The 12,068-nt window shown below is 42.5% G+C and overlaps 1 protein-coding gene across 1 annotated transcript in view; it reads left to right on the top strand.

Annotated features, from left to right (window-relative positions):
- Positions 1 to 10,083, top strand: part of fmn2a (formin 2a) — a 61,385-nt gene extending 51,302 nt beyond the window's left edge. The window contains exons 16-18 of the mRNA XM_066642133.1: positions 427 to 576; positions 8,544 to 8,625; positions 9,536 to 10,083. Coding sequence (XP_066498230.1) covers positions 427 to 576; positions 8,544 to 8,625; positions 9,536 to 9,562 — 259 coding nt within the window. The 3' untranslated portion in view covers positions 9,563 to 10,083. The remainder of the gene's footprint in view (positions 1 to 426; positions 577 to 8,543; positions 8,626 to 9,535) is intronic.
- Positions 10,084 to 12,068: the final 1,985 nt, after the last annotated feature.

Genomic DNA, 12,068 nt, shown 5'->3' on the forward strand with positions numbered 1-12,068 from the left:
GTAATATTTAATATATATACTTTGTATGTATTATCTTCTGTCCATGGGATAATAGTGCCATAAAGCATATTTGACTCTATGTCTTGGCTGTGTGTGTGTGTGATAGAGAGTGAGAGAGAGCACCATGCAGCAACATCTCCTTTAAAGGCAAGGAATAAAGATAAATATGACATGTCTATTAATTCCCGTGTATGCAGTGTTCTTGTTCTGAAATGTTGTTCTGTTCACTGTCTCTTCACGTTACAAAATGTTCGTCAGACAGAGAAATGGCTGTTGTCATATTTTAATCACAGGCTGTTTTTTCACAAGCTAAAATTTCACATTTCACACACTCCCAGTCACTTTCTCAACCCGTCAGCATAAAGCCTTAACCTGCTGTTATAATGTTTCTCTCTGAACCTCATTGTTCATTTCAATATTTTGTAGCTTTGTGGAGCTGAGCGTGTTTTTCTCGGTGAAGCCTAAGGCCGGAGAAAAGGAGGTCTCTCCAAACACACTCTTCTCCTTGTGGCATGAGTTCTCCTCTGATTTTAAAGAGCTGTGGAAGAGGGAGAATAAACTGCTACTGAAGGAACGGTCAGCTATCATTTCTGTCTCTCTGCTTTGTGACCTAGGGCTGTGCAATATGGAGGGGGAAAAAACTCAACACACTTGGAGGATAACATTAATAGAAATCACCACTACAAAATGCTAGAGAGTAGTGAATATTAGTGAAGACTGAAAAGTAATCTAATAGGCTAACCTTAAGATGATGCTCTTGTAAACACATGCATGACTGTAGAAATGTGCTGGTTTAGTAATTTTGTTTCATTTTTAACCAAAAACAATATGTCTCAGGGAAAAAAATATCTACTTTCTAATCAGAATTACCCACTCACAGACTGACACCTTAAAAGAACAATGCATAATACTTCCTTAAAATTCCAGCTTCAAAATCATTTTGGTGGTTCACTGAGCTGTAATAGGGAGAATAGAGCCTCTGTCTTTGCTCATTTGGACTCAGCACTGCAGAAAATACACCATGTAACTTGAGGAAGGTAGGAAATTTGAAAATTAAAAACTGAGGTTTATAAAGTTATGATTACTGATTACCCGTTAAACATAACCTACCAGGAATATTATTATGTTAAGCTCATGAATTTCACAGCTTAACAGAAAAACAATAAAACAAGACTGCATAGTTTATTATTATTTAGGTCTTTTATTTTTTAAACTTTATTTAAATGTGTGCATAGTGCTGCTAATTTTTTTTGTTCAGTATAAAACATGGTGGGATGATTTGTGTATGTGTGTTAGTACCTTTTTAAATTTTTCATCACATTTTAACAACATTCTTGTTACAAAGGGTTAAAGATTTGGCTCATAGAATATCATTAGGAGCTGATTGGCTGCTGCCCTGAAATCACATTATCAATGCATGCACCCTTCATGGCTCCACTTGTTTAGCCAATCAGAGTACTAGTTTAGGGACTAGCTGAGAGAGCTCAGTAGTGTTGGTTTAAATAAGTGAAGGAGTGGACCTATATTGGTGGACTAGAAAGTACTTTATCGTTATGTGGAATGTTTATGGACTTTTTTCCTCTAACTGTGTGCATTCATATACCTGTAAGTATTATTACTGTTGTTAATCAGCTCCCTTAGATACAGTGCCTTGCAAAAATATTCGGCCCCCTTGAACTTCTCAACCTTTTGCCACATTTCAGGGTTCTAAAAAAAGATATAAAATTTTAATTTTTTGTGAAGAATCAACAACAAGTGGGACACAATCAAGAAGTGGAATGAAATTTATTGGATGTGTCAAACTTTTTTAACAAATAAAAAACTGAAAAGTGGTTCGTTCAATATTATTCGGCCCCTTTACTTTCAGTGCAGCAAACTCACTCCAGAAGTTCAGTGAGGATCTCTGAACGATCCAGTGTTGTCCCAAATGACTGATGATGTCTGGTCAGATGAAACCAAAATCGAACTGTTTGGCCACAATGCAAAAACGATATGTTTGGCATAAAAGCAACACATCTCATCACCCTGAACACACCATCCCCCTTGTCAAACATGGTGGAAACCCGGGAGGGAAATTACTGTGGATCAAACTGATGATGTACACAGACAAGTCCAGTCATATGGGCGATGCCCGCCCCAGACAAGATAGAAGACCACCCGCCTGGTTAGATGATTATGCAATCTCATGCCCCAGACTTGAGCCACGTCTTTCATCTGTACATGCTATGCCTCATCCTACTGGAATTCATGAGCCCCCTTCTGGTGCAGAAAGGGTAGCTGAGATGGAGCCACTTGTTTTTCAATCACAAATGAAACAGTTGTCTGAAGAAGGTAGTGTCCAGCCACGTAACCCTAGTCCGCCTGTGCTACTCAGACCTCAATATCAGAGTACCCCTGCTCCCCCCAGTAGAACAGCATCAGGAGCTACGTCCGTGACACTCAAGCAGCTGCAGGAAGATAACCGGCAACTACACTACACAGTTATACAGATGCAGAGACAGATTGATGCTCATGCTACAGGACAAGTCATCATGCTCCCCCACTACGATCCATCAGTGTTACACCAATTTACTTCATTAAGGCAAAATGAACCACCACCTCCTCCACCTTTGCTGCAGTACTCAGATCCCCACCATGGTGCTCTGAAAGACGATGAGGACGACTGGCCATTGCCACCACCTCCAGGAGAAACAGTAGCCCACAAGTCTGCTAGGACTGCTCTTAGTAAAGTAGTGGAGGAACTCAGAGAGCATTTTAAGAGATTAGAGAAGGCATCACAATATCCTTCAGTGCCGACACCTGAGTACTGTGAGCCAGACGCATGCTCTGAATGTGACTCGATGGATGGTGCCCCTGGAGCAGGCCAAAGGTCAGTAGTTCACCGGCATCATCCCAGATATGTCCATTATCAACAAGAGAGGGTGTATCGTGGCCCTAAGCCCAGCATCCCCTTATTCACAAAAGGGGATCCAAGAGAATTTGCCAGGCTTTAGATAGCACTGGACAATTTGTTACCTGCTGATGCAACTGAGCGCTTTAAATACCAAATACTGGTTGATCATGTTAACTTTGAGGAGGCCCTTCTAATTGCGGATTCCTATACCAACTCCAAACAGCCATATTGTGACACTATGGCATCCCTCACTGACCACTATGGACAACCACACCAACTGGCCCTTAGACGCATCACTGAATCGATGGAAGCCCCCAACATCTGCACTAATGACACTGGTGCCTTCAAGAGGTTTTCTCTAAGAGTGCGGGCACTGGTAGGGATGCTTGCCCAGATTGGTGATAGTGGTTGTGTTGAGCTTAATTGTGGGTCACACGTGACACTGTTGTTGAAACTCCCACAGGATATGAGAGCAGAGTTTAAAGATACCTGTACCCGCAGCGTATCCACATTCCCACCCTGCTGCACTTTGCTGAGTGGTTAGAGTATGAGCTAAAAATGCAGGAGACCATGTTTGGAAAAATGGATGGAGACTCCAAGAAAGAAAAGCGCAGGGATCTGAAATTTAATCGGCCTACCAGTATCCTCCATGGAATAGAACAGCCTGAATGCTATGCTGTAAGTAAGCCACCCCTGTCATCACACATCAGATCAGGAGAAAGACAAGTTTATTGCCCATACTGTTCCAATTCAGCGCATTATTTAAATTAGTTTTCCAACTTCAACCAGCTGACTACAGAGCAAAAGACAGCATGGGTAAAAATGAACAAGTAGTGTTGGCGTTGTAGATCGGTCAGCAGAGTGTCGACTTAAGTCTATGTGTAAGCAATGTAAAGGGAAACATCTAGACGCCCTCCATGATGTTAATGTTAAGCCAGCCGCTAATACCATTTCAAGCCCTGTCAGCAACACCAATGATGTGCTATACCTGGATCGACGATCAGGTGGCATTTCAGTGATGCTAAAAGTCAGCAAGGTGATTTTACACAATGGGAAGCACTGTATGGAGACATACGCCATATTGGATGATAGCTCCAAATGCACAATCTTGCTTGCCACCGCTGCACAGACCCTGCAATTGCAGGAAAAGCCAGAAGACCTTGCACTGAGAACAGTTCACCAAGACATGAGAGTCATTCACGGAGCATCTGTGTCTTTCTCCAAATCTCCTACCTCCCAGCCACACAAGACTTTTAATATAAGTGGTGCCTTCAAGGCAGATCAGCCAGGTTTGGCCGAGCATACCTATCCAGTGAAGACACTGCAGAGGAAATACAAGCACTTAAAGGGGCTACCACTGCAAGCATTCAGCAAAGTGCATCCTGTCATTCTGGTTGGTTCAGATTATCCACATCTTATCACCCCAATTGAACCAGTGCGCCTGGGGCCTCCTGGTAGACCAGCAGCAGTGAAGACTAGGCTAGGCTGGACCATGCAGGGGCCTACTAGATATGTAAAGCATAAGATCCAACCAAGCCAGTGTCTGTATGTCTCTACTTCCTCCCTCTCTGCAGAGTTGTTCCAGCATGTTGAGAAGCTCTGGCAGCTGGATGTTCTGCCTTATAAATGTGAGATGCTTGTGTCCTGCTCCAGGCAAGACAAAGAGGCCATTGCCCAGTTGGAGGAGAGAACTGTGCGGATGAACATAAAAAAATTCAATACTATGCCACCCCATTACTGTGGGTGAAGAACATGCCAAAGCTACAAGCACCAAAGGAAGCGGTCTTAATGCATCTCTGCAGTACTGAGAGGCATCTAGCCAAGGACCAAGAGTGGGCAGCAGCTTACTGTATAGAAATGCAGAAGCTGGAACGAGCCAGATACATCACAAGAGTGAAAGAGAAGGAGGTTCAGAAAGGTGGTGAGTCCTGTTATATCCCTCACCATATGGTAACACATAATGGAAAGAACCAAGTAGTTTTCAATTGCTCCTTCACCTATAAGGGGGTTAATTTGAGTAACCTGCTTCTTCCTGTTCCCACCCTAACATCAAGCCTACTTGGTGTATTGTTACGCTTATGAGAGCCTCCCATAGCTATAAGTAGTGATATTAAAAGGAATGTTCCATCAAGTTCGACTGCTGCCTGAAGATAAGTGTCTCCTTTGTTTCTTGTGGAGAGACCCACAAAAAGATGCACCCCCAGCTATTTATGAATGGCAAGTTTTGCCATTTGGAACTACCTGTAGCCCCTGCTGCGCAACATTTGCCTTGCAGAGGCATGTTTCTGACCACAGCGAACCAGGGGAAGATGTATGGGTGGCAGTGGAGAAATGTTTTTAAGTATACAATTGTCTTAGAAGTGTGCCCTCCCTGGCTGAGGCTAAGCAGCTGGTGAACAAACTGCAGACACTTTTCTCAGATGGGAGATTTGAGCTTCACCAGTGGGCAAGTAATAATCCTGAGACCATTAGCCACCTGCCAAAAGAGTTAAAATCAGAAAGTAGTGAACTGTGGTTGAATGAGTCTGAAACCGACCCACAGGAAATAGCTTTGGGCCTTCGATGGTTCTTCCGCACAGATACCCTTGGGTACAAATGCCGTCTGCTGGATTCCCTTATGCATACAATGAGAAATATGTAAAGAGACCTGGCAAGCCTCTATGACCCATTGGAGTTTCCCTTTATCATTCCCTTTACCACGAGGACCAAAATCCTGGTTCAGTACCTTTGGAGCAAAACCTCCCCTGATGCTATTCAAGCACACAGTGCAACATGTACAAGAACAGTTCACATTTTCTGTGATTCATCGGAGCAAGCCTACGGTTCCGTTGCTTATCTGCTCACTGAGGACCAACATGGGCAGATTGAAGTATCATTTCTCACTGCACGCTCAAGAGTGGCACCTAAGAAACAGTCCATGACAAGACTGGAACTCTATGCTGCGCTGACAGATGCTCAGTTGGCCATCCTACTGCAGAAGGAACTAATACTCCTCCTCCGGGATATTGTGCTGTGGACCGACTCCACAACCGTGCTTGCATGGATAAAGTCAGAGTCTTGTCGCTTTAAGGTATTTGTTGGCACAAGAGTGGCAGAGATCCAAGAACTAACTGGTCATTGTAGCTGGCATTATGTTGATTCCGTTAATAATCCTACGGACAATATCAGGCGTGGTAAAACTCTTCTGGCAATAGTTGAAGATGGCCGATGGAAGGATGGACCAGCATTTCTGTGTAAATCACTGGAGTCATGGCCTACCCAGCCAGGTGCATGTGTAGTGCAAGAAGAGGTTGAACTACGAAAGCCCACTTTATGTATTTACACCATAAGAACTTCAGAACCCTCAATCCCAGATTCAGAACAGTTCAGATTATTTAGGGATCTGGTACATGATGTTGCACTTTCCCGCCATGGGGCAGAAGTGTATGGTCCGACTGCTGACGATTACAAAGAAATAGAGCTGAGTGTCCTAAGAATAGCACAGCAGGATAGCTTTATAGAGGACTATTCCCATTTAGCCGCTGGTAGACCAGTGCCATCCAACAGTCGACTCATTACTCTTTCGCCTGAGTATGATCAGACCACAAGATTGATTAGAGTTGGGAGATGAGTTCGTGAACAAATAGAAAAGGTCACTGTCCTTCCAGTAGTCTTGGATGACCTACGACTCCCAGGTTCTGAACGCCTGTTTGCAGAAATCAGAAGGAGGTTCTGGATTTTACATGGTCGAGAAGCTGTAAAAGGACATCAACACTTCTGCCCTGAATGCCAGAGGTGGAGAGCAACTCCGAAAATCCCCAAGATGGTCCGACCTTCCCTCAGCACGGCTGCGTTTGTTTAAGCCCACTTTCTACTCAACAGGAGTGGTCTGTTTTGGGCCTTTCACTGTAAAACTGGGACGGCGCACAGAAAAGAGATGGGGAATATTATTCAAGTGCCTGTCAACAGGGGCAATCCATACTGACGTTCTGGCAAGCAGTGATTCCTTCTTGATGGCTCTCCGCAGATTTATTGCTAGAAAAGGAAAGACTGCCGAATTGCTGTCTGACCAGGGTACAAATTTCAAGGGTGGAGATAGAGAACTTCATGAATCATTCCACTCATTGCACCTTAACCTGAAGGATAAGTTAGCTGCACACCAGATTCAAGTTTTACCCACCTAGTGCACCTCATTTTGGAGACATCTGGGAAAGGGAAATCAGGTCAGTAAAGGCAGCCCTGTATGCTACTCTACAACCCCATGCAGTCTCAGAAGAGGTGTTACGGACTGTGTTAATCGAGGTGGAAGGTATTCCAAATTCCAAACCACTTGGGTACATGTCCAGTGATGTTGCTGACCCAGATCCAGTAACCCCGAACCTTTTGTTAATGGGGCGGCTCAATCCAGCACCACCCCAAACAGTTTATGAGGAGTCAAATATACTTAGCAGTAAAAGGTCGAAACACTCACAGACCAATTCTGGACACATTTTATCAGGCATTACCTCCCAAACCTCCAAACTCGCACAAAGTGGCAGAAGGATACTCCAGCACTGCAAACAGACAATGTTGTCATGGTGATGGACCGTCTTCTACCAAGAGCTAGTTGGCCTGTTGGTCGAGTCACAAAAGTACACTCTGGAGCCAATGGACGCATCAGGACGGCGGAAGTTATGGTAAATGGCCGATACTACCACAGACCTGTAGCCCGTCTCATCATACTACCTGCCATTCCAGAAATAGACTCAAACCCATTCAACCCTTCTGATGATGACAAATTTGGCAGGACAAATTTGGGGGCAGCTGTTACAAAGGGTTAAAAATTTGGCTCATTGACTATCATTAGGAGATGTTTGGCTGCTGCTCTGAAATCACATTCTCAGTGCAAGCATCCTTCATGGCTCCACTTGTTTAGCCAATCAGAGTGCTAGTCTAGGGACACTGAGAGGGCTCAGTAGTGTTGCGGTTTAAATAAGTGAAGGAGTGGACCTATATTGGTGGACTAGAAAGTACTTTATCATTGTGTGGAATGTTTGTGGACTGTTTTTTTCCCTAACTGTGTGCGTTCATAAACCTGTAAGTATTATTACTGTTGTTATCCAGCTCCCTTAGATAATGTCCAAATGTTATCAGTAGTATTTAACTCTAACTGAATTGGTAAAAAAAAAAACAATGGGTGTGTGCTTAAATGTTATACTAGTCATTTCAGTATTACCTATCTTATGTTTATTGTATGTATATTAGACATTGCTTATTTGACATGAAACTTGTATATTAATTACTAAGTTGTTATAATGAAAGTGGTTAAAGACATACGGGAAGTAGGGCCTGTGCCCTTCAGTTACATCATTGTTTAATCATTATAATTGTTAAGAAATCTCTCATTGGAGCGTGTACCGTAATTTAGCCACTGAAAATGCTGATAATTTTGGCTACAATAATCGTGGCATTACATTATCATACCATTTGAATAGACTGTAATGCTAGTTTGGAGCTGTTTTTCCATCATGTGTAAATTAGTGCTGACTCCTGGGCTATGCCTGGAAACGAGGAAAGGGGAAAGCCTAAATTCTTCTATGGTCAATGCAGATATTAAAACATTGAATATGAAAAATCTGGAACACTGACGCTTGAATATTGTAAATACTGAAAATTGCTGGTGTTGTTTCAGGCTGAAAGCAGCTGAGGAAACGATCAAACAGGCCAGAGAGAAGTCTGCCTACAGCGTCAAACCCAAACACGCCTCTGGAATGGTGAGTGACACTTTATCACACGTAAGACCCTCACCTTTTGTTCAGCAGTCATTTTGCAACACTATACAGTATAAAATAATCCCATAATTATGTTTTGAATGACACAGTTATCAAGTGAGTTACATTTTTGCAAGTTACATGTACCCACATGCTGGAGTCATTTTCTGATTACTTTTGACAAAAATGTCAAGAATGTTTCTTTCTAATAATTTAAAGGCAGCCACGGGCGCTTTAGGGAGGTCAGGCACCGATGTTAGACGACAGTCCTGATCACATACACCACCCCAATTTATTCCAAAATGTATTTGGATGTGCCACAGCCCAATGGTGGGCATTGACCACTGTGACTGGCGTAGGCTCATGAGTGGCTGCTCTGGAGAATTCCATTTGTTTGAAAGCTTTGCTATGGAGATTATACAGGTTGCGTGTGCACACCTGGACATCTGTTTTCATAACAGAAATAGATTTAAGTAGCTGCATTCATTATTATGAGGTGTGTCTACACATTTTCATAGTGAAATGAAACTGCAGCTTTAAAGAGTTAGTGTCCTCTGTGATGGTTATAAATTAATGGAAAAACAGGACTAGATTAAACTGAATAGCTTTTGGAGTTGAAAATGAATTACAGAAACTGTTGAGTTCAGAGCTCCAGACACTGTGAGATGCACCAGTGTTTATTTGTCCAATGCTGGTTGTTGACAGTGCGAATTTTAGATGTTCGTCTCTGCGGTATAAGAATGCCATGTGTGTTTTTGCAGTCCAGCTCTTTCTTGCTTTGAAGTCGAATAATGCTATAGACTTTGGCGGATTAGTTGGAGACGTCTGTCCATTACAAATGACGTATAGTCGTCTGTTCCTTCTGTCATTAATTATCAATAACAAATTGCATTCTTCCCCATTGTTTTGACAGAAAGCCAAACTGGGGCAGAAGATGTGAAGCAGGTCACCTCTCCCTAAACAGAGGAGTGCTGTGGGTCTTTTGGGACAAAAAAAGGCCCCATAGCAAACAATGCACTGCAGCCATTTTTAAATCTACGGAAGTAGTGATGGACTTCACTTACGGTCATTTTCCAGTGAAAAACATGTTTTTGTGGATTTTGAATTTACTACATCATTTGAAATCAGCAGCTGTCCATTGTATGAAACGTTCATGATAACAGAATCAATAGAAATGCTCCAAAATGACAAGGATTCATATTTTTTCATCGACTTCCATTGAAAAATAAGGGGAGAAGGTTTTTCCTTTCTCTGTAAAGTTGCTATGTTTCTCTTTGGACAGAGACGTTTAACTGTTCAGAGCTTGTACCTTGGTAGGGGTAACCAGACTGGGGTTCAATTCCCAGCTCAGGCAAGAACGCTGTTCTACACTTGTAAGGAGTCTTACCCAAGGACTCTTACATCAGCAACATCTGTAGCAGGTTTAAAGCTGTAAGTCTCTGGATAAGAGCGTCTGCCAAAATGCCATATATGTAAATGTACCGTTGCATTAAGTCAACCTGAGAAAACTGAGATCAGTTCCTGCTGCAGTTTTTCTTTAAATTATTGATAGAAAGATAATCAAGTAAAACATTAGCCATATTGTTAAAACACTGCAAAATGCACAGAACTTTTGAATTGATATTTGCGGACTGATATTTTAGGGGTTTCTCCCACTCAACTTCACCTAGTTGCTATTTAGGCAGGACGTAATTATTAGGAAACACTGCTGTTTTAAAAAAGAAAATGCCTTAAGCACTTTCACTGCCACGATCAGTTACATTCTTGTCTAATCTGAGCATCTAAATGTTGAGTATGAGATCTTTCCTTTTCCATATGTATCCAGCAAAAGAAATCTAGCCCAAAACCCCACACATGGCTTAAATTGGTTTATTAACACTTTTTCAACAAGCTTGTCTGAAATATGGATCTCTCTCAGTGTCGTGACCATACGCCACCTTTAATTTCTTATAAATCTAGGTGTAAATTACAGGTTGAGGCTGTTTTTCAAAATTACCTTTCCACCTTAAATGGCACAGCAGTCACAGAAGTGGCAGAACATAACTGTTGCAGCATTTAAGATGGAATGGAAATCTATTTAAGGCACCAACTTCAGCACCACACAAAAATATTCAAATTAGTTTCTGAAAAAAAAACTTTATCACAATTAACTTCTTACTAACTTTTACACACGTAAAGATGATTGCGTATGTCGCACAACAGATAAGAGGTGTCAGGTTTATAAACTTTGTTTAGTCTTGGTCTGAATCAGGTTGTAAGGTGATAGTTTACCCAGGGATGGGTTTGAGGCCAAGGAACCCTAAGTGAGCTACTAGTGGGGTAGTTTGTTAATGGACTCAAGTGCAGAATAACCAAAAAACGAGGTTCAGCTAAAAAGGACTTCCCAAATTAAAGAAGGGAAAGACAACTAAACAGGTAAAGATGCCAAACCAAATGATCTAAGAAAAGAAGAAAAGCAATAAGCTTAGAAATGTGAGAAAGTGTTTTATTTTTTTTAAATAAGAGATAAACAAAAGGCTCAAGAAGAGTCCACAGGAAAGAGACCAAGGAGAACACTCTAGGGACTGTACCAAAATTACCAACCAGGCTTGTATAGCACTCTTGAAACGAGAAACCCAGGACTGAGCACTGAGATACACGTTGGCTTTCCTTAAGTAGGAGAGAAACAGGTGCTGCTGATTTCTCCTAATTAAGGTGTGCTGGCTCCATGTCTCCCTCTGCTGGCTGGGGTTGGCCTAGTGGGTAACTGGGCCCCTGTCTGAACCCTTTACACAGGTGTTGTAAAAAGCTGCCAGACTGATGACATGTTTAGTTTCAAAACAAGACATTGTGTTATCAGCAGTGGAAAAAGAAGCTATAGTCCTCATCTCATGTCTCAGGGGAAGCATGTTCTCCTCATTCTCCCAGGATGATGGCAGTGTGTGTGATGGCGCTGACTTGTAAAATTGTAGACAAAAACTGTTAAACTGTTAAAAATTAAATAAATATATAAATAAATAAAACAAAAAATGGGCGGCACAGAGGCGCAGCAGGTAGTGTCGGAGTCACACAACTCCAGGGACCTGGAGGTTGTGGATTCAATTCCCCCGCCCTCTCAGGGTGACTGTCTGTAAGGAGTTTGGTGTGTTCCCCCTGTGTCCGCATGGGTTTCCTCCCACGGTCCCAAAACCACACATTGGCAGGTGGATTGGTGACTCAAAAGTGTCCGTAGGTGTGAGTGTGTGAGTGAATGTGTGACTGTGTGCCGCCCTGCGAAGGACTGGCGCCCCCTCCAGGGTGTGTTCCTACCTTGCGCCCAGTGATTTCGGGTAGGCTCCAGATCTACCGCGACCCTGAACTGGATAAGCTTACAGACAATGAATGAATAAAACAAAAAAATATTTGTCGTGCAGCCGATCCATCTAATTAAGCTGCTTGTTTTGCTTCTCTAAAAAAAGTTGCTAAGG

The sequence above is a fragment of the Hoplias malabaricus genome, chromosome 1 (genome assembly GCF_029633855.1).
Source record: "Hoplias malabaricus isolate fHopMal1 chromosome 1, fHopMal1.hap1, whole genome shotgun sequence".
Taxonomy (NCBI): Eukaryota; Metazoa; Chordata; class Actinopteri; order Characiformes; family Erythrinidae; genus Hoplias; species Hoplias malabaricus.